This window comes from Geotrypetes seraphini, chromosome 8, assembly GCF_902459505.1.
Source record: "Geotrypetes seraphini chromosome 8, aGeoSer1.1, whole genome shotgun sequence".
Taxonomy (NCBI): domain Eukaryota; kingdom Metazoa; phylum Chordata; class Amphibia; order Gymnophiona; family Dermophiidae; genus Geotrypetes; species Geotrypetes seraphini.
In genome coordinates, this window is record NC_047091.1 from 165758882 (window position 1) to 165784675 (window position 25794).

Below are 25794 nucleotides of genomic sequence, written 5' to 3' on the forward strand. Positions count from 1 at the left end.
CCACTCAAAAGTTCTCAGCAAAACCAACACAGTTGGGGCAGGCTTCATCAAGGGCTATACACTTTCTGGCAAATTCTATAAATGGCTTTGCCTCTGACATCACATCTTGGTCAATATTGGAGGCACATAACAAGCTAGGCACCTATGTCAATTGAATAATAAGCTGTTAGTTACCGATAATTGAAAAATGTGTGCCTATCAACATAATACGATTCTCTAAGACAGTGGTTCCCAACCCTGTCCTGGAGGACCACCAGGCCAGTCGGGTTTTTGGGATAGCCCTAATGAATATGCATGGGGCAGATTTGCATGCCTGTCACCTCAATTATATGCAAATCTCTCTCATGCATATTCATTAGGGCTATCCCAAAAACCCGACTGGCCTGGTGGTCCTCCAGGATAGGGTTGGGAACCACTGCTCTAAGAGACCACCTAGAAAACTGTAGGCACAGTAAGGAGAAAAAAAGCACCTATCAAGTTGTGTAGGTGTGGTTTCCATTTAGGCGGCCTCTTAGAGAACTGGTCGTTTAGTCTGGTGATTTTCCACTTTTTTCGTTCAGTTGGAAAAATACAAAGCGAAAAGTAGAAAATCACTGGACTAAGGGCCAGATTCTGTATAGGACGCCCGGTCTCAGCCACTTTGAGAATCGCACATGGGCGTCCTATGGCGCAGACAAACCACCGGGTTTGGAAAATCCTCTGGGCACCACCTGGACAATCTGCTAAAAAGAGGACATGTCCAGGTTTTCTCGGGCATCTGGTAATCCTACCTTGGTTTTCAACCCCTTACACTAACCCAGTGTTTCTCAACCAAGTCTTTGGGACACACCTACCCAGTCAGATTTTCAGGACAGCCACACTGAATATGCACGAGATAGATTTGCTGGAGATAGTGCATGTCAGTCTATCTCAGGCATATTCATTCCGGATATCCTGAAACCCTGAGTGGCTGGAGATGTCCTGGATTGGGGACCTCTGCACTAACCATTTGCCTGCTCCTCCATCTCATGTTGGGCTTGACACCTCATTTTCTTATTCTGCTTATTTTCATAGACTTATATTGGTACCCTTCTAGTGTCAGTGAATCCCTACAAGGAACTGGATATCTACTCAGTCAAACAAATGGAGCTTTACCAAGGAGTTAACTTATTTGAGCTGCCACCACATATGTAAGTAGTTCTGTGGTTATCTACAAACTTATCATCCAACCATAATATTATTTAATTAGCAGAGAGATAATAAAGTTGAAATATGCTTCCGTCATAGATGTGATAAGTGAGAGACTTAAAGCTGTCTGCTTCCCTTGAATATTGTTCTTTCTAGCTATGCCATAGCTGACAACGCTTACAGAGTGATGTGCACTGAACGCAATAACCATTTCATCCTAATCTCTGGGGAGAGTGGGGCTGGAAAGACGGAAACATCGAAGAAGATCCTCCAGTACCTGGCGATGACATGTCCTACCACCGATCGCTTGCAAACAGTCCGTGATCGACTTCTCCTCTCCAATCCAGTGCTAGAGGTAAACCACAGAAGAGGAGGTGTGCCATAGGCACTGCAGGCAGCAAAAATGTGTGTAATCGGGGAATTCTGGCTAACTAGATCCTTTCTACATGTGAATTTTGTCTCAGCCTATCATGGTTAGATCTGATTGATCTAGGTAGATGGATGTACACACTATAAGCTTGCATTAGTTATTTTGTCTTCCAGAAAGCTTTTTTTTGTATTGTGGGCAAGTGTGTAGGTAAGAGTAGATGTCTGATGAGTAGGGAGCTGTATGGGAATGGGGACTGCGGGATTCCCATGGGTATGGAAAATGTTGCCTCGGGATTCCTATGGAGATGGAAGAAGTTGCCATGGGATTCCCACAGGGATGGAAGATGCTGCCATGGAATTTCCGTAGGAGTGCAGTGTTTCACGGGACAATGGGCCGACTGTTTTGCGTTCTTTGTTTTGTGAATACCATCCTACGTGGTCCTTGCGTTCCGAGAGCCAATTGTTGCTTGAAATTCCATCATTTAAGGCTATGGCCCATTTGACTCTTCGGCACGCAATGATCTCGATACAGGGTACCTATTTATGGAATGCGTTGCCTACTGATGTTAAGGGATCTTCTAATGTGTTACAATTTAGGAAACTTGTGTAGACAATTTTATTTAAGCAAGCATTTTCTTGAAAGCTGTGGTCTCATTTTATTGTAAGTCTTGCTTTTTCGTGTATGTTTCATTGTACAAAACTGCAGGAAAATGTACAAGGAATTTATTCAGCATATATAAAATAAATACAGTGGTACCTCGGTTTACGAGTGCACCGGTTTGCGAGTGTTTTGCAAGACGAGCAAAACATTCGCAAAATCGGCGCCTCGGAAACCAAGCTTGCCTCGACTTATGAGCGGCGCCCCTGCGATCTGTCACCCTCCCTCCCCTGCAATCCGGCATCCCCCCGCTCGCATCACCCCCCCCCTGCCACGAGCTGAAATCCCCCAGACCCACCCGAACACGCTGCTTACCCCCATCTGACCACTGGCACCGGCACCAACGCACAGGACATGCCGGTGCCGGTGCCCAAAGATCTGCATCCTCTTCTTTGCTGGGCCTTAAGCATCTGCGCATGCTCAAGGCCTGCGAGTTCACGCTGTCTCTGAGAATCTCGGAGAGAGCGTGAACTCGCAGGCCTTGAGCATGCGCAGATGCTCAAGGTCCAGCAAAGAAGAGGATGCAGATCTTCGGGCACCGGCATCGGCATGTCCTGTGCATTGGTGCCGGTGCCGGTGGCCAGATGGCGGTAAGCAGCGTGTTCGGGTGGATCTGGGGGATTTCAGATCGCGGCAGGGGGGGGTGCGATGCGAGTGATGGGGATGCCGGATCGCGGGGGGTGGGGTGGTGGGAGGGTGCCGGATCACGCGGGAGGGGCCTTCGGGGGGAGCAATGGCGGTTCGGGGGAGGTACAGCAGCGCCGCTGGCCTCGGGGGGGTGAGGGTGAGTGGGAACGTATCAAGCGAGTTTCCCTTAGTTCCTATGGGGAAACTCGCTTTGATATACGAGTATTTTGGTTTACGAGCATGCTTCTGGAACGAATTAAGCTCGTAAACCAAGGTACCACTGTATATCCAAACACTGATTCTTGTTTTCAAGTATAATAGACCCAACACGGTCCGTGTTTCAAAAAACACTTCTTCCTCAGGGGTCCTGGATAATTAATAGAGTATCAAGAAACTAGATTGAATAGAACAAACAAAATATCGAACTTGACTGGCGTGAGCCTCTCCTGTTGCGGGCGCTGCACTGAGTTACACTGAGTAACCCTGTCAGGTTGAGCCAGTCCTGGGTTTACTCCATGGCGTGCAGTCACTTTATTTAGGGAAGGCAATTGGGAATCTGAATTACAAGTCTCCAGGCCTGGAACAGCCATGTGGGGGTGAATATTCAGGCAGTCGGCCATACTACAGAAGCAGCCCCATTTTCAAATGAAAAGAATCTGCAGTTACTCCAAATCCTTTCCGCCGGTCTTCTCTTTAGAACTTGCATGCATTGTATGCTTAGTAGTTTAAGGTTGGCACTTGGATTTCACGTGAAATAGCACCTTTGTCATCACTCCCTGTCCTCAAGGGTTACCGAGGGGTCAGGTTCTCAGGATATCCCTAATAAAAATGCATGAGGATTAAATGTATCTCTGCTACCTCTACTGTATGCAACACTCTCATACATATTAATTAGGGATGTCCTGAGAACCTGACCTGTTGGCAACCCTTGAGGTTTGGGAGGGAAGGACCAAGGAAATAGTACACTTCTCCCTCCGTATTCACTGTGATAGGGGATTAACAGAACTGCAAATACAGAAAAACCGCAAATAACTTTTTCATATGTTATGCGCTGTTTTCTATTAAAAAACCATCGTGAATATGGTGAAACCACAAATAACATGGTGGGAGATCTGGCCTGTTCCTGAAGGAAGAGGCAAAACACGGTGATGAAAGTGCCGAGAATCGGCGATTTTCTCTGTAAATGCTTGGAATCAGCGATTTCTCTATGCAAGAGGAGCCAGCGAGCTAAAAACCGTGAATAATCGAAACCGTGAATGCTGAAACCATGAATACGGAGGGAGAAGTGTACATCATTGTCCAGGTGTGCATGGAAAGAGCATTAAAATTGATTCGCTGAGGAAGTAGGGAGTGGGGATGTAGGATTTGCAGCCGTAGAAATAATAGCAAAAAGATAACTTACCGAGTTTAAAAACTTGTCTTCCAGGCTTTTGGAAATGCTAAGACTTTACGGAACGACAACTCCAGTAGGTTTGGAAAGTACATGGATATCCAATTTGATTTTAAGGTAAATTAAGCATCTGTTGGAGAAAAATAATTGACAGTCAATTAGGCAACATGAGGTCAGCAAACAAAAGCATTTAAGCAATCAGCAGTGCAAAATACCCTCTGAAGTTACTTTTCATTTCTTATGTGGCAGAAGTGAGGCGTGTTTACTGGGCAGCAGTGTTGTTTCAAATACTAGGTCAGTGGTCTCCAACTCAAACCCTTGGCAAGGCCACATTTTGGATTTGTAAGTACTTGGAGGACCTCAGAAAAAATAGTTAATGTCTTATTAAAGAAATGACAATTTTGCATCAGGTAAAACTCTTTATAGTTTATAATCTTTGTTTTGGCTAAGTCTTAATAATAATATTGTCATTTATAGCTAAAGAGACATTTGATCAAGAAACTGCTTTATTTTACTTTTGTGATTATGATAAACATACTGAGGGCCTCAAAATAGTACCTGATGGGCTGCGAGTTTGAGACCACTGCTCTAAACTGAATAAGAGTCCTCTAGCTATAGACCTACCAGTGGAGGGCGCTGTTTCACTTTCATATTTCTAATAGTGAGGGACAGACAAGCTGGGCAGGACAGCAAGGAATCTGCCTGTCCCTAGTGACTGAAAATACAATATTGAAGCAACACTCCCCTCTAGTACAATGTAGCTGGAGGACTCCACTCAGCTTAGATCAGTGGTCTCAAACTCAAACCCTTGGCAGGGCCACATTTTGGATTTGTAGGTACTTGGAGGACCTCAGAAAAAATAGTTAATGTCTTATTAAAGAAATGACAATTTTGCATGAGGTAAAACTCTTTATAGTTTATAAATCTTTCCTTTTGGCTAAGTCTTAATAATAATATTGTCATTTGTAGCTAAAGAGACCTATGATCACGAAACTGTTTTATTTTACTTTTGTGATTAAGATAAACATACCGAGGGCCTCAAAATAGTACCTGGCGGGCTGCATGTGGTCCCTGGGCCGTGAGTTTGAGACCACTGTTCTAGGTCAAACGGTCAAAGTACTTAAGTAAAAGTAAAGGCAAATTAACTTGTAAATTTAAGGGAAACAATTTCACCTAAACAATACAATATTTTGTTAATGGCTCCCACACATCTTGGAAATTTCCTGAAACATCCCCGCTGTATTGCAATAAATCTCTCCATTTTATAAACATGACATAAAGAATTCCACCAGAAATTATAATTTAATCTACTATTACATATTCTATAAGATATTTGATTATATGGTAGGAAAGGGTGGGAAGGGGGGGGGGGTGAGAAGAGTTTATGTTTTGTACCAATGATGATTATTAAGTGATGTATTTATTGTTAATTTGTTTGAACATATGTCACGCTTATTGTAAGTTTGAAAATGAATAAAGAATTAAAACAAAAAAGTAAAGGCAAATGCATATTTTGATACTTAAGTAAAAGTAAAAAAATATAATGAAAAACAAATTTAAAATGTATTTAAGTAGCTGTTCGTAAAGTTTCACTTGATTGTATTTACAGTTTCTTTTATTGTAAACCTCCTAGAAGTCGCAAGATTGTTGGCGGTATATAAGAATAAAGTTATTATTATTATTATTATTAAAATATATACATAGTCCGGATTCTCTATAGGGCGCCAATATCGGTGGCTGCCTAAAAAGTGGCCACTGATTGCGTGTCAATCGCATGATGGCACCCTATAGAGAATCGTGCCTCTGCAAAAGATAGGCGCCAGAAATGTAGGTCAGGGTTTTCCAGGCGTCCCTAGCTTTGCCGTGAATCACAACTATGTAGGCGCTTTAGGCCACCTAATGCCACGTTCAGCATTAGCCATACCCATAGTGGTGTGCGGCGGCCTACAGCGTATATAGGTGTGATTCCGGCACTTATTATTCAGGCGCCAGTAAACACTTCAATGTGCCCTTTTTTCCCATTCTAAATGGCGTATGTTACTTAACTTAGGTGCCAGTCGAGTGCCTACTGTCACTCAATTTAGGCGCCGTTTCTAGAATTTTCCCCTAAGTGCCTAAAATAATACTTCTTGAGTAAAAAGTTAAACGTGCCACAACTACAAGGTCTGTTCATCGAGAATTGCTACCAGCGTTAGCTTCATCTCCGCTTTCAAGTGACCCAACTCGTCTAAACAGTTCAAACACAGGCAGTTCCATTGTTCTTATAGCAGTGGTCTCAAACTCACTATTTGGAGGCCCTCGCTATGTTTATCGTAATCACAAAAGTACAAAAACTTGTCGCTATAAAAGATTCTTAGATAAGACTTTCGCTTTCCAGTTAAGGAAAAATGAATTCCTGGTTAAGTCCTCTGATTTTTCAAACGCAATCATATCAGGCCTTTAGAAAGTTACTGAAAGCCTATTTGTTTGATTAATTTGTATTATGATTATTCTCTTGACTTGTTTACATATATGCTTCACTGACTGTACAGTCCTTCTTGATTGTTAACCGCTCGGAACTCAAGGTTGGGCGGTATACAAGAATAAAGCTTTATTATTATTAAAAGACAGAATGCCAGGAACATCTTCTAAGTACTCAAAAAGGAGAAGACCAAGTTTATGCACTTCACCATGCTAGATGGGTAATCTCTGCCCCTTAATCTCCAAAATCTGATGTCCTTGGAACGCCTTTTTATTGGTCGAGCTCCTCCTCCTCCAGGTGGAAATCTCCTCCCCCTTCAGGCTAAGGGTGATGAATGGAGCATTTTCGGGGCTGTGGTCTGGTGTGTGCAGCTGTTGGCTCTTTTGGTCCCTTCCGTTGGTCTGCTGATTGCCCGAGTCCGCAGTGGCAAGAACAAGTAGGAAGGGTGATCTTCCCTTTCCTGCCGCTGTCTCCCGTCTCTGGAGACTGCAAAGAAACTGAAGCCATGTGCAGGGCCTGTGTGCGCTGTGCGATCATTTCAAAGACCCCTGAGGCAGGCGTTTTTTTGCTGAAACATGGCCCATGTCGGGTCCCACAATAAAGTGATTGATTTTCCCACTCTGGATGGTCCTTGGAGTTTTTACCATTTTTCTATATATTTTGCACTTTGCCCCTCGTCTACACATTAAAATTATATCAATATCACGTCAGCCACAATTCAGTTCAGTGATTTCAATTCCGTTAGGCTCCAGTAATTCCTTCTCTGTGATTAGTAATCTGAACCACATTCACAGCTGCCATAAGATCCAGATAGCTTTTCATCATCTTCACAATTTGAACAAAAGAACTGAATGTAATGAGCTATTCTTTTTTGTATAAAATTGAGCTTTCTTACAATGGCTGAGCAACTCTTTTACTTCAGGGTGCTCCGGCTGGCGGACACATCCTCAGTTTCCTGATAGAAAAGTCTCGCGTTGTCCATCAGAACAAAGGAGAACGGAATTTCCATATCTTCTACCAGCTGTTGGAGGGAGCAGAAGATGAGCTGATACGTTGGCTCGGGCTGGAGCGCAATGCTCAGAAGTACAGCTATCTTATGCAGGTTGGAAAGAATAATATGCCAATGTTTTAGTCATCACAAGTTTCCATCTCTGGAACAGGAAGACATCATAGAGCAGTGTTTCTCAACTTGGTCCTGGAGTACCCTCTTGCCCCTCCTCAGATCGAGGATGAAAGTGAACCGCTTTTAAGAAGCTGGAGGAGTGCTGTACAGCGAAAGATTAGAGAAACTGGGCCTCTTCTCCCTCGAACAGAGGAGATTGAGAGGGGACATGATCAAAACATTCAAGGTACTGAAGGGAATAGACTTGGTAGATAAGGACAGGTTGTTCACCCTTTCCAAGGTAGGAAGAACGAGAGGGCACTTTCTAAAATTAAAAGGGGGATAGATTCTGTACAAACGTAAGGAAGTTCTTCTTCACCCAGAGAGAGATAGAGAACTGGAACGCTCTTCTGGAGTCTGTCATAGGGGAAAACACCCTCCAGGGATTCAAGACACAGTTAGACAAGTTCCTGCTGAACCAGAACGTACACAGGTAGGGCTAGACTCAGTTAGGGCGCTGATCTTTGACCAGAGGGCTGCCCCGTGAATGGACTGCTGGGCACGATGGACCACTGGTCTGACCCAGCAGCAGCAATTCTTATGTTTGTATGCTCTTATGTCCCCCCCCTCCTTCTGTTTCCTTTCCTCCCCTTTTCACCATCCTTTTAATTTTAATTTTTTTTTTTTTACTTCGATGGGTTTTATTCTCCCAACCTAATCCCCCTGCCTTACGTATCTTACTGCCTTACCAGTCTTAAGGCCTGTCTGTCAATTATGTAATTATTTAGTAAATGAATTTTCTTTTTAGAACTCTATTTTAATTTTAATATGGTAACTAACGTTGTAATTTTACTCTGTAAACCGATCAGATACTCGCTGATGGTCGGTATATCAAATATAGAATAAACTTGGAAACTTGGAATTTGCATAAACTTGATTTGCGTACACTGCCTCCATTATTTGCAAATTTCTTTCATGCATGTTCATTGTGGATATCTTTGAAAACCTTACTGGCAAGGGGTTATTCCAGGACCGAGTTGAGAAACACAGTCATAGACCACATGTCTAAGCTGTTTTTCCTATAGACACACGTGGAAATAAACATCACCAAAAATATCTTTAGGATGATATCTTTTTATTATGCTTCAATAATATATTTTGGAGATGATTTTAGAAGGTTTTGGGGAGGGGGAAGTTGTCTGTGTGGGCTACTATTAAGAGGTGTAATTTTACTGTTAACCTTCAGCTTGGGACCCTGCTGCTTTCATGGCTGGGGGCGGGGGAGGGGGGACACAGTGGCTGGCCATTGTCTTCATGGTGTTATTGCTAGCATCCCATATAAAGTTTACAGGTCCATGGAAGGGAGGGGGAGAGGAGAGGAAGTGATGTCGGACTAGCAGGGTGGGGCGTGGATAGGAGAGAGAGAGTCCAGACTAAGGGGCAGAGTGGAGAGATAGAGTAAGGAATGCTGGATGGAAGGAGAGATGGCATACTCATGAGGAGAAAGCTTAAACATTAATCCAGGTGAGGCGTTGGTGGGGATGTAAGTAGTACCCTAAATTACTGGTGCCCTGAGTCGGTGCTTCACCTGGTCCAACTTTTAAGCTGGCCCTGATTTCAGTTTTTATAAACAGAGGTAAGACAGGCTTGTGGGAAAACAATTACAGAATTGTTCTAGTAATATCTTGAATTGAAACCGTCCTATACAGTGCTCCCCAATTCACGGTCCCGGTCATTCGTGGTATTTTCCGACCGCAAATGACTGGGCAGGAGAGGACAGCCGGAGGGCCGGCGAGTGAAGGAAATCACTCGCGGTATGCTCCGACCGCCTCTTCCTGTACTAAAGTCGGGCTTTGACACGCAGCTCCTGATTGATAAGGCCCGACTTTAGTACAGAAAGAGGCGGTCGGAGCATACTGCGAGCAATTTCCTTCACTCGCCGGCGCTCCGGCTGCCCTCTCCTGTCTCCCCTGCTAAAAACTGTATTCGCGGTTTTTCAACATTCGCGGGGGTTCCTGGAATGGAACTCCCGCAAATATTGGGGGGCGTACTTTATATGCAATTATAAGTTTAATAAGAACTAGATCCTGAGAAGGATCTTTTTTTTTTCCCCAACAGGGTAAATGTGCCAAAGTGAGTTCCATCAATGACAAGAATGACTGGAAAACGGTTCGCAAAGCCTTTTCAGTGATCAATTTCACAGATGCTGATATAGAGGTACAAACAAAATCCCAAACATTACACAGTCGAATGTGTCCTCACACTGCTTTTGGGATTTACAGGGAAGGCCTGGACCTGCTCCATGTTCACTGCCACGATTGGGCACACCAAGAAGATAGATGAATCAATAATTCCCCTTTTATTGCACTGAAAGTAGAGCATCAAATTATTAAATTTTTATATGGTATGATCCCAGAATTTTTTAAGGGTTTGATGTCTGAGTATCAGCTATTAAGATCATTGCGCTCCGAAAGTTCAGCATTGCTGAAAATAAAGGCTAATCCTAAATATGTGGAAACGAATGCCATGACTTTTACATGTATAGAAAAATGCTCTAGTGGCTATACTTGTAACTGGAATCAGTCTATATAGTTATATCAAGAAAAAGTCCAGTTGAATATAAATCTTCAAACATTGATAAGGAAATACTTTGATACCCGATCCGCAGAGGGTTAATTTCCCATTAGTTCAAGTGGACAGAGCCCACCGAACCCGATCTTCATAGGATCAACTGTATCTTTTTTTTCTTTTTACGTCATTTATCTCATTCATAAGTTATAAATATAAAACTTTTAATTAGCTTTTATAATTTTTTTAAAAGGGGGAGCGCCTCCACCAACATGTTTCGCACGCTTTCCTCAGGGTCGAGGCTCCCTGATATATTGTTTTGCTCAGCAGAAATCTAGAATGACTCCTTATCTAACGGAGCAATTTCTGCTGAGCAAAACAATATATCAGGGAGCCTCGACCCTGAGGAAAGCGTGCGAAACATGTTGGTGGAGGCGCTCCCCCTTTTAAAAAAATTATAAAAGCTAATTAAAAGTTTTATATTTATAACTTATGAATGAGATAAATGACGTAAAAAGAAAAAAAAGATACACTTGATCCTATGAAGATCGGGTTCGGTGGGCTCTGTCCACTTGAACTAATGGGAAATTAACCCTCTGAGGATCGGGTATCAAAGTATTTCCTTATCAATGTTTGAAGTTTTATATTCAACTGGACTTTTTCTTGATATAACTATATATGACTTTTACATGTGCAGGATTTAAGCTATGGAATAGCCTTGTTGGTCAAATTAAAAAATGTAGAGACAGGAACACATTTAGGAAAATGTTAAAAACACAACTATTTGTAGAATCATTTCTTTGAGCAATTGCCCTTTTGTAAAGATTGAATCTGTCTGTTTTTGTCCTTATCTTGTTTTGATTTCTATAAAATTTTATGTATGTAACATTTTGCAAACCGTTTGGGGAAAAAACGGTATAGAAATTTTAAAAATAAATAAATTAGTGCAAATGTTAATCCTGTTTGACGTCTTTTTGCAAAAGAGAGCAACTAGTGGGAAGTGGGATAGATCAGGTCAACCTTGAGGTGGACAATCTTTATTGTCGTGTTTATGAACTCAAAATATAATACATATACTCGTAAAACCACATAAATAAAAAAAAGTCTCATAAATGAAACGCCCTATGTTGGAGAGATCCAATGGACGACCCGACACGGTCCAGGTGGAGGCCTGTCTCAGAGGTATGGCTATGGATCTACTAGGTGTCACTCCAGTGCTGGGAATACAAACTTTAACAACAAAGCGTCTGCTAGGCTCTAAAAATAACTTGAAACATCTCCAAATTTGTCCAGAAATTGAAACCACAAAGTTTGCAGATGTTTCAAGTTTTGTTCTTTTGTTCCACATGCCATCTTTTTGCTCCACATAAGGACGCAGGACTGTCACTGACTTTTATCAGCCCTACAAAGCTAATTCATATCGATAAACCATTCCTTGTTTGAACAGTTCTTTCTGTGACAGAAAACAATATTTTCTTTCTGAAGTTTTAATACACTGAAACTACCTGAACTTATCTGTACAACCTGAGATATGACAAATAATCTTCCTTGTTACCCTCCATTTTTAAATCTCTACCTACTCTTCACCACTCAAGAACTGACAAATGACCTACTCTTTACAACTCTAGAAATGACAAATAACCTATTCTTTACAACTCTAGAACTGACAAATGATCTACTCTTTACAACTCTAGAAATGACAAATGACCTATTCTTTACAACTCTAGAACTGACAAATGACCTACTCTTTACAACTCTAGAACTGACAAATGACCTATTCATTACAACTCTAGAAATGACAAATGACCTATTCTTTACAACTCTAGAAATGACAAATGACCTATTCTTTACAACTCTAGAACTGACAAATGATCTACTCTTTACAACTCTAGAAATGACAAATGACCTATTCTTTACAACTCTAGAACTGACAAATGACCTACTCTTTACAACTCTAGAACTGACAAATGACCTATTCATTACAACTCTAGAAATGACAAATGACCTATTCTTTACAACTCTAGAAATGACAAATGATCTACTCTTTACAACTCTAGAAATGACAAATGACCTATTCTTTACAACTCTAGAACTGACAAATGACCTACTCTTTACAACTCTAGAACTGACAAATGACCTATTCTTTACAACTCTAGAACTGACAAATGGCCTACTCTTTACAACTCTAGAACTGACAAATGACCTATTCTTTACAACTCTAGAACTGACAAATGACCTACTCTTTACAACTCTAGAAATGACAAATGACCTACTCTTTACAACTCTAGAACTGACAAATGACCTATTCTTTACAACATCTAGAACTGACAAATGGCCTACTCTTTACAACTCTAGAACTGACAAATGACCTATTCTTTACAACATCTAGAACTGACAAATGGCCTACTCTTTACAACTCTAGAACTGACAAATGACCTATTCTTTACAACTCTAGAACTGACAAATGGCCTACTCTTTACAACTCTAGAACTGACAAATGACCTATTCTTTACAACTCTAGAACTGACAAATGACCTACTCTTTACAACTCTAGAAATGACAAATGACCTATTCTTTACAACATCTAGAACTGACAAATGATCTACTCTTTACAACTCTAGAAATGACAAATGACCTATTCTTTACAACTCTAGAACTGACAAATGACCTACTCTTTACAACTCTAGAACTGACAAATGACCTATTCATTACAACTCTAGAAATGACAAATGACCTATTCTTTACAACTCTAGAAATGACAAATGATCTACTCTTTACAACTCTAGAAATGACAAATGACCTATTCTTTACAACTCTAGAACTGACAAATGACCTATTCATTACAACTCTAGAACTGACAAATGACCTACTCTTTACAACTCTAGAACTGACAAATGACCTATTCTTTACAACTCTAGAACTGACAAATGACCTACTCTTTACAACTCTAGAACTGACAAATGACCTATTCTTTACAACTCTAGAAATGACAAATGACCTATTCTTTACAACTCTAGAAATGACAAAAGTTCTTCCATTGTAACCCCCAATTCATAAATCTTTTGTAATCCGCCTTGAACCGCAAGGTAATGGCGGAATAGAAATCTCTAATGTAATGTAATATAAATATCATAATCTAGGACGGGCTCAGTCTCTTAGTTGTGGTAGAAAGTCTCCTGTTCACTCCCCGAGCGCTTCCTGGGTCAACTAGGTCTGGGGAAAGTGCATTGATAAGTTTGGATGGTCAGCCCAAACATTTTTGCCTTGTTAATTTCCCATGTTATGTGCTTCAGTGCTCATTTTGTTTTGGTTAAACTTCATTTTTGTTGTGGGGCAATATCATTTAGAATGCATGCTCTACGTAAAGAATGCAATCTATTATCAGCAAATAATCCCCCCCAAGAAAAAAGTGGGGGTTTTGCTCATTGTACTTTGTTAATGACATGCAATGATGCAAGATATGCTGTTGACATTTCTAACCACAGTAGAAAAGGTGCAGTTCACCATTACAATGCTATTATTTTTCTCTTGGACCTTCAGATGGTAAAAAAAAAAAAAAGACCTGAACCAATCACCAACCCCCTCTTCTACGAAGCCGCGCTAGCGGCTTCCGCGCGGCAACAGCCCTGAAGCCCTTTAAAACTCTATGGGCTTCGGGGCCGTTACCGCGTGGCTTTGTAGAAGAGGGGGCGAGTTTCCTGGACCAGAGTTAAATCGTCATTGGTCCCATGATTAATCCAAACGCGCATGATTCCAACGTGCTTTATATTTGTAAAATACCAATTGAAAACCTCTCAGGACTTATCTGAGTTTGAATCCATTTAACTCCTTATTGAAGTGTATAGAGTTTGCTTCCGACACAGCATTATGTTTTGCCCAGAAAGGCTGCGTGAGGGAAGCTCCTTCTAAAACAAGAAACCATTCTTTAGCGGGTGATCTTAAAAACACCATCTTTTCTTTTGGACTATGTAGAGCAGTGGTCTCAAACTCGCGGCCCACCAGGTACTATTTTGAGGCCCTCGGTATGTTTATCATAATCACAAAAGTAAAATAAAACTGTTTCTTGATCATATGTCTCTTTAGCTATAAATTATAATAGTATTATTAAAAGACTTAACCAAAAGGAAAGATTTATAAACTATAAAGAGTTTTACCTCATGCAAAATTCTCATTTCTTTAATAAGACATTAACTATTTTTTCACAGGCCCTCCAAGTACCGACAAATCCAAAATGTGGCCCTACAAAGGGTTGGAGTTTGAGACCACTGATGTAGATGGTCTTTTTAAGATTGCGTGCATGGCCTCTATATGGCAATTCAGTTTAGGATGGGCTGGGGAGGGCTTCGATAGGAACTCTAGTAGTTGGAACCCAATGACAGTATGGGGCAGACTTCTACGGTCTATGACTCAGAAATATCCAAAAAAAGGACAATTTAATTTAATCATGAATTTAGAATGTGTGTAACTATTGGGCAGACTGGATGAACCATTCAGGTCTTTATCTGCTGTCATTTACTATGTTACTGTGTATGTTGAGTCATAGTGATTACTCTACAGTGACACCTAGTGGATGAAATTAGAGCCTTAATTGCAGAGTTCTAAAAGGACCAGACTAGGTAATGGGTGGAGATGTAAGATAGTGGAAAATATCCAGGGCAATTGTGAATAAAGGGCCATGTAGCTGCTGTTCAGACAGAGACAGACTTTGAAGCAGAACACATTTTCGAGTCATTTGAAATGTAACTTTGTATCCCCCGTGTACCAGCATCTCTTTGGAATCATTGCCAGTGTTCTCTACTTGGGAAATATCCAGTATGAAGAAGATCACCGTGGACATGCCATCATTACCGATGGCGCCCAGATCAGATGGATATCGAAGGTACGATACATTGAAAATGTGGCGTATCTTACATAATAAGAGTTTTGGAGCAGGGGCTTGAACAGATGGGGTAAGAGCAGAATACATTGGCCAATTAGTTCCAGGCCTTTCATACCCCCATTTCCCATAGAGGTATTAGATTTTCCAGAATGAAAATCCGGATCCATCCCCTTTACCCTTTGAGTTAAAAATACAGTAGAAGAGATTTGATATTCTGATGTCCACTCTCTGTCTTACTTTTCAGTTGCTTGGGGTCCCTCTGTCTATTCTGCAAGAAGCACTGACCCATAAAAAGATCGAAGCCAGATCGGAAGAGGTAATAACTCAACATAAAATCATGAAAGCACTGGAGTTTTTATCCTGTATACTGTAATAATTAAGAATAGTGGCACAGTGAGGGAAGCTGGCGCTTGGGGCAGAAGGAAAATGGTGCCCGACATCCCTCCCATTGATAGGAGGGGTTCTTTTAAATGCACCTTCCCCTGTACCTCTTAAAGTCTTCTAGTAGTCACCGGCAGAGAGCAGGGTCTCTTTTCCTCTGCTTGCACTGGCTCGAGCCTACCATCTGACGTAATTTCCTCACAGGGGAGGAAACCATTCTCACTGCAGGTGAAGGCCAGAAGACTTTTAAGAGGTGGGAACATGAGGTGGAGAGAGGAGGGGGGTTGCAATGCATACCACTTCCTTCTAAAATTGGACCGGACATATTCGGCTTCTTGAAGGACCAACTTCCTGCTCATGGTTTCTCTTTTTCAATTTCTGCAGCTTCTAAGCCCCCTGAACATTGAGCTCTCGTTCTATGCCCGCGATGCTGTGGCAAAAGCCATCTATGGACGAACATTCAACTGGCTCGTCAACAAAATCAATGGATCTTTAGCCAACACGGTTAGTGGAGAAAAGAGGCTTCACATAAAAGGGATGCCACACTGCCGTCTTTCTTTTATGCTGAGAAAGCCAGGTCTTCACTGTAACATGTTAATACTATATTGTAATTCGCTGATTGTACAGCTCTCTTTATTGTGAACTACCTAGAAGTCGTAAGACTATGGTGGTATAGAAAAATAAAGTTATTATTATTATTCAAACTGTACACACTTTAATGGCAACCATATACATATATAACTCATAAGACAATCATATGATTTGACACGGGCTGTGTTTCAGCTAAAAGCCTACCTCAGGAATCCTTATGAATGAATCACCAGGTCATAAAAAATGAGTTGATGCATTCGACAGCATACACGATATAAATGGCGTATGAATGTCCCATGAGTTATATATGTATACTAGTGTTTAAGCCCGTTACATTAACGGGTGCTAGAATATATGCCTGTCTGTCTGTCTTTATTTATGTCTCTCTCCCTGCTCCTGTCTCTTTCTTCCTTTCTTTCTGTCTCTCTCCCTCCTGCAATTTTTCTCTCTCTCTCCCTGGCACCCTTTGTCTGTCTGTCTTTCTGTCTCTCTCTGGTCCCCTGTCTGTCTCTCTCCCTAGCCTCCTTTGTCTGTTTGTATTTCTTTCTGTCTCTCCCTCCCCCCCCCCCCCATTTTCCTTTGCAGAAGCAGCAGCGGTATTTCCCTTCCCCTCCAGGTCCCTGCTGAAGCAGTAGAAACATTTTCCCCCACCCCCCATTCCCTTCTCTTACCGTGAGCTGCCCTGCTCCGTTCGGCCCCTCCCCCTTCCCTTCCCGTGGGCTGGCCTGCTGCGGCTGAAGGTTTTTTTTTGGCGGCTCTTCTCACGATCCCCGTGGTGGCTGATCCTCCTGTAAAGAGCAGCCTGCGATGGTGTCTGGCTTTAGCGAACTTCGCAGGCCGCTCTCCAACTCGGTAGCATGTTCCCTCTGACGCGATCGTGTCAGAGGGAACGTGCTACCATGCGGAGAGTGGCCTGCGAGGTTCGTTACAGCCGGCCGCGAACCTCAGCAGGCCGCTTTGAACAGGAGCGTTAGCGGTTGTTGCGGGAAGGGGGGGAGTCGGCGACGTGCAGGCCGCTGTGAACAGGAGCGGCAGCGGTGGCAGGACCATGAGCCTTCCTCCCGCCATCCGCCGCCAGCGCCGTTCCTGTCGCCCGATGCACCTAACTGGCGCATACGCCTCAAGCCGCAGCCACGGACGGACACAGCACACATCAGGTCCCCACAGGAGATGAGCCGCCATTGCTGACGGCCAAGGTAGGTGCTGGGAAGAAGGCTGGGGACTCAAGCATGCGCACTCATGCGGCCACAGAACTACAGATCATGGAAGCACGCAAATAGGAGTGCGCATGCGCGAGTTAGCCTTTTATTATATAGGATGGTTGCCATTAAAATGTGTTCGGTTTGAAGATCTGGCTTTCTCTGCTCTTTCTAAATTTCTTGGTGCTGGTGCAGAGATTGACATTTTCCTCTGTTTCGTGGATTCTCTTTATGCCGAACATCATAAGAACATAAGAGCTGCCATACTGGGACACACCGCAGGTCCATCAAACCCAGTATCCTCTTTCTGACAGTGACCAACCCAGGACATACGTACTGTACCTGGCAGAAACCCAAAGAGTAGCAGTATTCCAGAGCTGAGATTGTGATGTCATAATGTCCCATTCCACCAATGCTAGTCAGTCTCATCAGTGATGTCACAATGGCTTGATTGTTCTATACTGGGCTCACATAAAAACATAAGAGGTGCCATACTAGGACAGACCACAGGTCCATCAAGCCCAGTATCCTGTTTCCAACATTGGCCAACCCAGGTCACAAGAAACTGGCAAGATCCCAAACAGTTATTATATAAGACTAGATTCAGTAAATGGTGCTTAAAAATCAGTGCCAAGAAAAAATCGGTGCTCAGTGCTATTCTACATAGGGGGGAGGGGGCTCCAAGTTGAGTGCTCATTATAGAATTAGCATTGAGTGTCAATAGGATTTACACCTGCTTTGACACGCTACGGTTTTGTAAAAGGGGTAAATTTTAGATATGCCCCTGATCCACCCATGCACCTCACATGGCCACGCCCCCGTATTAGTTGCACGCAGAGAGATATGCTTCGATATGCCTCCCCTTAAATGAGCAAAAAGCATACATGCTGTGGAACCCCACATGTACTTCCAGATGGAACAAGGCTGGGAAATTTTCAGTCAGGTTTTTGGGTTTTTTTTTCTAATCTTGTTAAAATGACTTTTAAAAATTGCTCTCTATTTTAAGGTTCGTATTTACTAAAATATGCTAAGGCTTTGCATTGTAACGGACTGGCCACACAGACATTGCAACAGAGCAGTGGGGCACTTTAGAGGGCACTGCTGTGAACGTCAAATAAAGGGTGCCACGTGTACATCTCACCATAACCCCCTTAAAATTCGTGCTGAGCCCTCCAGAGCCCCTACTATATCCACAAGTTTATCACCCCAATAGCTCTTATGGCTGCAGATGTAGGGTATGGTTTTGGTGTATTTTGGTGGGCTCATAATTTCCGCCATATATGTAGTGGTTAGAGTGCCTTATGGGCCTGGGTCCTCTTCTCTATGGCTCACTAGCCCACCCACCAGGCTACCTGTGTGATGATGCTCTGCTTGGCCTTCCCATACCAGGTGCTGCTGTTCTAGAGACAGGTAGGTACTATTTCATTCAGATCTTTGTGAGGCAGGAGGGGATTAGTGACCACTGGGGGAATGAGGGGGGGGGGTCATTACTTAATCTCTCCAGTGGTCACCTGGTCAGTTTGGATACCCTTTTGCCACTTAGCTGCTTTTAAGACAGGTCTAGCTTCGGATATTTAACTTCCGCCCAGGACATCTTGGGAAACGTTAGATTATCGTTGCAAGATGTCAAGTTTCAAGTTTGTTAATTTTAATATACCGACCATCGAGGACACCTGGCCGGTTTACAATGTCCAAGTCTAAGCCTGCCCAAAACCCACCCAGAACACACATCCAACATGCCCCCCTCCCCCTTTAGTTTTGGAAGCATTGCAGGTAGGACACCTCACTAGAAGCCCAGAAATACAGTTTCAAAAATCGGCACTTGGACATGTTGGCGAGAAAAACATCCAAGAGGCGATTTATGCTTTTTTTTTGGACGTCTTAATTTTTTTGAAAATGCCTGATAGTAACATAGTAAAGGGAACAGATAAAGACTACTATGGTCTATTTAATCCACTTGGTAATGAGGCTGAGTTGTACCTGCCTCTCTGTGCAGAATATGTAAGTTACCCCCTCTATGCCTTTGTTTAAAGTTGTAACCTGATGGCACGTTATGGTACAATAGTATTGGGTGTGCTCTCTGTTCACTAGACAATGTCCCGAAGAGAAGTTGACACCAACTTAGGCTTGCATTTATGACACTGATCAACCAATTACATTCTATTTATTGCTCTGTTTGAATAGGAACCCCCAAGGAAAACTGTGATTGGACTACTGGATATCTATGGGTTTGAAGTTTTTGAAACAAATGGGTAAGTCTGTCCATAAAGAGAACAGGTTTTCCCCTTCTAAAGGATATTGTACATATACAGCCCTCAGAGAGAGAGAGAATCTGTAAAAATAAACAAAATGGCTACCTTAGTACTGTCATATTTTTCAGTTATCCATGAAGGGAGCAGTGGCTAGAGAATAACACAGAGACAGATACTCATGGTTAACTACAGGGTGGAGATGGGAACAGAGCCTTCAGGGAGGGAATGGGATGGAGTCCATGGGGCAGTGATGGGGACAGAGTCTGCAGGGATGGAGTGGGCATGGGAACAGAGCTGGTGGCCACAGGGACAAACTGTGACTCCATGTCATTCTCTAGAGCAGGGGTGTCAAAGTCCCTCCTCGAGGGTTGCAATCCAGTCTGGTTTTCAGGATTTTTCCAATGAATATGCATGAGATCTATTAGCATACAATGAAAAAAGCATGCAAATAGATTTCATGCATATTCATTTGGGGAATCCTGAAAACCCAACTGGATTGCGGTCCTCGAGAAGGGACTTTGACACCCCTGCTCATGCATATTCATTGGGGGAATCCTGAAAACCCGACTGGATTGCGGCCCTCGAGGAGGGACTTTGACACCTGCTCTAGAGACTAGCCTTAAACAGGCTGCTCCAACTAGATGGAACAGCATCTATAAAATCAGGGCATTAGGCCCTCCCAGTGCATCCCAAGATACACTGAGAAGGGAAGGCTTACCATTTGAAAGAGGCAAGCCTGACGGCAGGAAGGAGTAGGCATCCCTCCTGCCAATCTTCTTCTAAATAAGAAGTGATAATCGGGAGATCACAGCCAATATGGACGGCTTTGTGAGCTAGGGGCTCCTGGTTACTAGATCACCAGGGTTTCTTGGAGGGGGGCTTGGAGGAAGAAGGAATCCTGGCATCGGGGAGATCGTGGGAAGGAGATAAGAGGCCTATGGATGGTGGGAGAGGGGGGAATCAGAGTGAGGGAGGAAGGGAGGAATCTGAGGATTTTTTTTAATTTGCAGGGGGTGTCTGAGCTGTCAAGCCTTACTTTCCTGTCAATGCCTGAGCATGTATCTGTCTGTGAATGATTTTTGTCACTTATACTAGTATTTTCCAAAGACACACAGGCATATGGGAAAGTAACCTTGAAAAAGACTTGGGTGTACTGGTAGATACAACAATTAAATCAACGGCACAATGTGCAGCAGCCTCAAAGAAAGCGAACAGAATGTTGGGTATTATTAAGAGGGGAATTACGACCAGGACGAAGGAAGTCATCATGCCGCTGTATCGCGCGACGGTGCGCCCGCATCTGGAGTACTGTGTCCAATTTTGGTCACTGTACCTCAAGAAGGACATGGCAATGCTTGAGAGGGTTCAGAGGAGAGCGACAAAAATGGTAAAAGGGATGGATAATCTTTCTTACGCAGACAGGTTGGAAAGGCTGGGGCTCTTCTCCCTGGAAAAGCGGAGACTCAGAGGAGACATGATAGAGACTTTCAAGATCATGAAAGGTATAGAGAAGGTAGAAAGGGACAGATTCTTCAGCTTATTGTAAACCACAAGAACAAGGGGGCACTTGAAGAAATTGAAAGGGGACAGGTTTAGAACCAATGCCAGGAAGTTCTTTTTCACTCAGAGAGTGGTGGACACCTGGAATGCGCTTCCAGAGGTTGTAATAGGACAAAGTACCCTACCGGGCTTCAAGGAAGGATTGGATAATTTCCTGATGGACACGGGGGTTGAGGGATACAGATAGAGGTAGAGATAAGTTATGTAAGGGGATTAAAAGGACTTAGAAGCCGGTCACCTTACAGGTCATGGACCTGATGTGCCGCCGCAGAAGCGGACTGCTGGGCGCGATGGACCTCTGGTCTGACCCAGCGGAGGCAACTTCTTATGTTCTTATGTATTTGTTGGGTTGATGGGTAGAGGTTTGGGTAGGCTGTACAAGGAAGAAGGGTATACTCAGTGGAATGGTTGATGTTTCTTTTTATATGTATGTTGTTTATACAAGGGGCCACTGAAAAGTTCTCAGCTCAACCAACAAAGTTGGAGCAGTCTCCATTGAGAGCTATACATGTAGTCCAGTGATTTTCCACTTTTTTCATTCCATATTTTTCAAATAAATTTTATTATTTTCCAATATGAACAGTGCAATATAAATATATACATCTGAAACATATTAAACCATTACAAAGCACTTTTGAACTACAGAAATTAAAAGACATCATTACCCCACAACCCTGTATAACTCAGAAATGTAAACATACATCAAATATATATGCGGTATCCCCTCTCCCCTCCCCCGGATGTGTATGGGAATAACCTAATTTAAAAGCGATATAAGACATAGATATATAACTACATATCTTCAATAGATGCAACAAAAGCTGCTAACGGGCCCCACACTAACTTAAATACCTTATTATTCCCCAAAAATATCTGCACTCATTTTTTCATATTTGTAACTAGAACACAAATTTGCCCACCAAAGAGGAAAATTTTTCTGATGGAACGAAAAAAGTGGAAAATCGCCCGACTAAGTATATAGCCCTTAATGGAGACTTCCCCAACTTTGCTGGTTGCTGAGAACTTTTCAGTGGCCCCTCATATGCTGATTAAGCAATTTTGTGTGTATGCTATTATGATTGCCCCCTTACTTCAGACAGTATTGTAAATTAAGGTTGGCCAAATACGTCCAAGAGACCCGATGGACTATTGCTCTGTCTCGGCATGGCATTTGTGATGGTCTCCTTATTTTGTGATTTCCACAAGCTTTGAACAGTTCTGTATAAACTACTGCAATGAGAAGCTCCAGCAGCTGTTTATCGAGATGACACTGAAGGCAGAGCAGGAAGAGTACGAGACCGAAGGCATACAGGTAAAGGTCCCCTTACAGAGCAGTTCTATAACAGGGAATCTACAAAAAGGCAGAAAGCACCTACTTTCCCTTTATAGAACACTAGCCTGAAATGTTAGACACACACCTAGAACTTAGACCCCAAAACTTATGACAGCCGTAGTGCTCGTAATCTTCTTTGTGTCTAAATGTTAGAGATATATGTACAGGCAGTCCCTGGGTTAAGAATGAGTTATGTTTTTTAAAAGCCGTTCTTGTGGATTTTAAGATTCTTGTTGTTTACCTCTGCTCCCAGCTGACAAAAGGGCCAGCAGCTCCTCCCAGTGTTTCCTCTAAGGTACTGCAAGTATATGCCACTGTTGTATGTTCAATATAATTGTATCCAGCAACTTCTGTTAACTTCTGTCTCTGAAGCCCAAACCAGGTTGAAGATAGCTGTTATTAACTCATGAGCTATCTTCAACCTGGTTTGGGCTTCAGAGACAGAGGTTAATAGAAGTTAACAGAAGTTGCTGGATGCCCTCTAAGGTACAGCATGCACAATCACATTTTCGACCAAAATTTAATTCAAGTCTCAATGCCCAGAACAAGACCATTTGGACGTTGGAGGGGCCAATCTTGTAAAGGACTGGCCACCTAGACATGGCAACAGAGTAGTGGGGCACCTTACAGGGCACTGCTGTGAAATTCACAAAAAGGGTGCCAGCTAAACATCTCACCAGAACTCCCTTATAGGTTATGGTGAGCACATCAAAACCCAATATACCAGTGGTCTCAAACTCACGGCCCAGGGGGGCCACATGCGGCCCACCAGGTACTATTTTGAGGCCCTCAGTATGATTATCATAATGACAAAAGTAAAATAAAACAGTTTCTTGATCATATGTCTCTTTAGCTATAAATGACAATATTATTATTAAGACTTAGCCAAAAGGAAAGATTTATGAACTATAAAGAGTTTTACCTCATGCAAAATTGTCATTTCTTTAATAAGACATTAACTATTTTTTCTGAGGCCCTCCAAGTACCTACAAATCCAAAATGTGGCCCTGCAAAAGGTTTGAGTTTGAGACCACTGCCCTAGACCCACCTGTCTACAACCCAATAGCCCTTATGGCTGCATGTGGCACCTATATGGCAGTAGAGTAGGGTTTGGGGGGGTTGGTGGGCGCACATGTTCCACCATAGATGTAATGGTTAGAGTGGCTTATGGGCCTGGGTCCTCCTCTCTATGGTTCACTAACCCCCCCAGGCTATTTAAGACACCTGTGTGCAACTCTGCTAGGCTTTCCTATACTAGCTGCTGATGTTCTGGAGACAGGCATGTACTTTTTTATTCTGATCTCTGTGGGGGTGTGAGGGAGGGGTGGTCAGTGAACACTGGGAGAATGTGCGGGGGGTCTTTACTTTGTCTCTGCAATGGTTATCGTGTCACTTTGGATACCTTTTTGGCACTTATACCTGTTTTTACATCGTCTAACTCACAACGTTTAAGTTTTGTCCAGGATGTTTAGTAAAACATTTGATTATTCCTGCAAGATGACTAAGTCTAGGTCAGTGGTAGAGGTTCTGGCTGCAGAGCTCTTCAGCTAACAGGGCTTGGGTATCCCTAACCAGCAAAAGTAACATTTTTAAAGAGTGTGGCACAGTGGTTAAAGCTACAGCCTCAGCAACCTGAGCCTGTGGGTTCAAACCCACGCTGCTCCTTGTGACCCTGGGCAAGTCACTTAATCCCACCATTGCCCCCAGGTATATTAGATAGATTGTGAGCCCGATGGGACAGACAGGGAAAAATGCTTGATTACCTGAATAAGTTCATGTAAACCGTTCCGAGCTCCCCTGAGAGAAGAGTATAGAAAATTGAAGAAATAAATAAATAAAAGGTGGGGGGGGGAGAGCAGAGAGGACAGAGTGCCCCCCCTTCTATCCCCAATCCACTCCAGGTCCCCTCCCCCCAAATATCCTGCTGGTTACACCCCTGGAATAGGATCCTACCATGCGGCCTTGAGCCACCTAAATGAAGGTGTCCCACTGTAAAATTGACCCCTTATTGCATGGAAAAGAACATTCCTGCATGAGTGCATACTGGAATGCTTCCAACAGTTAATGCACATCTGTTGAACTAAATATGTGCTATTTTTTGCATTTAATATACTTTAGTCAACAGGTTTGCTAGATACTTCCTTTTGATTCAAACCATCTTGGTTCTCTTCCATTTGCAATTTGTATCCCAGAAAGTACTTTTTCTGTCCCCCTTACATCTCATACACTCATTGTATGTATCTCGTTGTAAACATCTCTTACTTCTTGTTGTAAACATCTCTTACTTCTTGTTGTAAACATCTCTTACTCTCATTGTATGTATCTCGTTGTAAACATCTCTTACTTCTTGTTGTAAACATCTCTTACTCTCATTGTATGTATCTCGTTGTAAACATCTCTTACTTCTTGTTGTAAACATCTCTTACTCTCATTGTATGTATCTCGTTGTAAACATCTCTTACTTCTTGTTGTAAACATCTCTTACTCTCATTGTATGTAACTTGTTGTAAACCGCTTTGAACTTATGGTATAGCAGTAAATAAGAAACTAGTGTTTAAGCCCGTCACACTAACGGGTGCTAGAGTAGATGTCTGTATGTCTGTTTTTTTATTTGTCTCTCTCTCTCCCTGGACGCTGTCTGTCTGTCATTCTTTGTGTCTGTGTCTCTCCCTGGTCCCCTGTCTGTGCGTCTTTCTTTCTGTCTGTCTCCCTGGCCCTCCTGTTTGCCAAAGCAGCCTCCTTTCCCTCTCCCCCTGTTGTGCCATGCCTGCTTGCTCCGTGGCCCCCTTCTATTTCCCCCCACCCCCCATGATTGCTGTCTGCACTCAGCACAACCCTCCCACCAAAACAGCCCCCTTTCCTGCCTGCTCCATAGTCCTTCTTTTTTCGCTTCCCCTTCTGTTCTTACCCTCCCTCCATCCATCCATGGTTCCTGCCGCCGCTGCCGCTCCTGTTCAAAGCGGCCTGCTTAGGTTCGCTGCCGGCTGTAGCGAACCTCGCAGGCCACTCTCCATATGGTAGCATGTTCCCTCTGACGCGATCGCGTCATGTGGAGAGCGGCCTGCGAGGTTCACTACAGCCGGCCGCGAACCTCAGCAGGCCGCTTCAAACAGGAGCGGAAGCGGTTGGTGCGGGAGGGGGGAGTCGTCGACGTGTTCCCTACCAGACACTGTTGCCGCCAGCGCTGCTCCGCACCGCCTTCATCCTGCCATCTTGTGCGCCAAGCTGGCGCATGTGCTTAAACCGCCGAATACGGC

At 43.1% G+C, this 25794-nt stretch overlaps 1 protein-coding gene across 4 annotated transcripts in view; it reads left to right on the forward strand.

Moving 5' to 3' along the window:
* Positions 1-25794, forward strand: part of MYO1H (myosin IH) — a 122664-nt gene that overhangs the window by 23452 nt on the left and 73418 nt on the right. For 2 of the 4 annotated variants that reach the window (XM_033955594.1, XM_033955595.1), the window contains exons 3-12: positions 1054-1169; positions 1324-1522; positions 4248-4328; positions 7595-7774; positions 9893-9991; positions 15108-15221; positions 15466-15537; positions 15987-16106; positions 19577-19644; positions 22411-22516. In XM_033955594.1, coding sequence (XP_033811485.1) covers positions 1054-1169; positions 1324-1522; positions 4248-4328; positions 7595-7774; positions 9893-9991; positions 15108-15221; positions 15466-15537; positions 15987-16106; positions 19577-19644; positions 22411-22516 — 1155 coding nt within the window. The remainder of the gene's footprint in view (positions 1-1053; positions 1170-1323; positions 1523-4247; positions 4329-7594; positions 7775-9892; positions 9992-15107; positions 15222-15465; positions 15538-15986; positions 16107-19576; positions 19645-22410; positions 22517-25794) is intronic. The other 2 variants (XM_033955597.1, XM_033955596.1) reach the window with 2 other exon arrangements.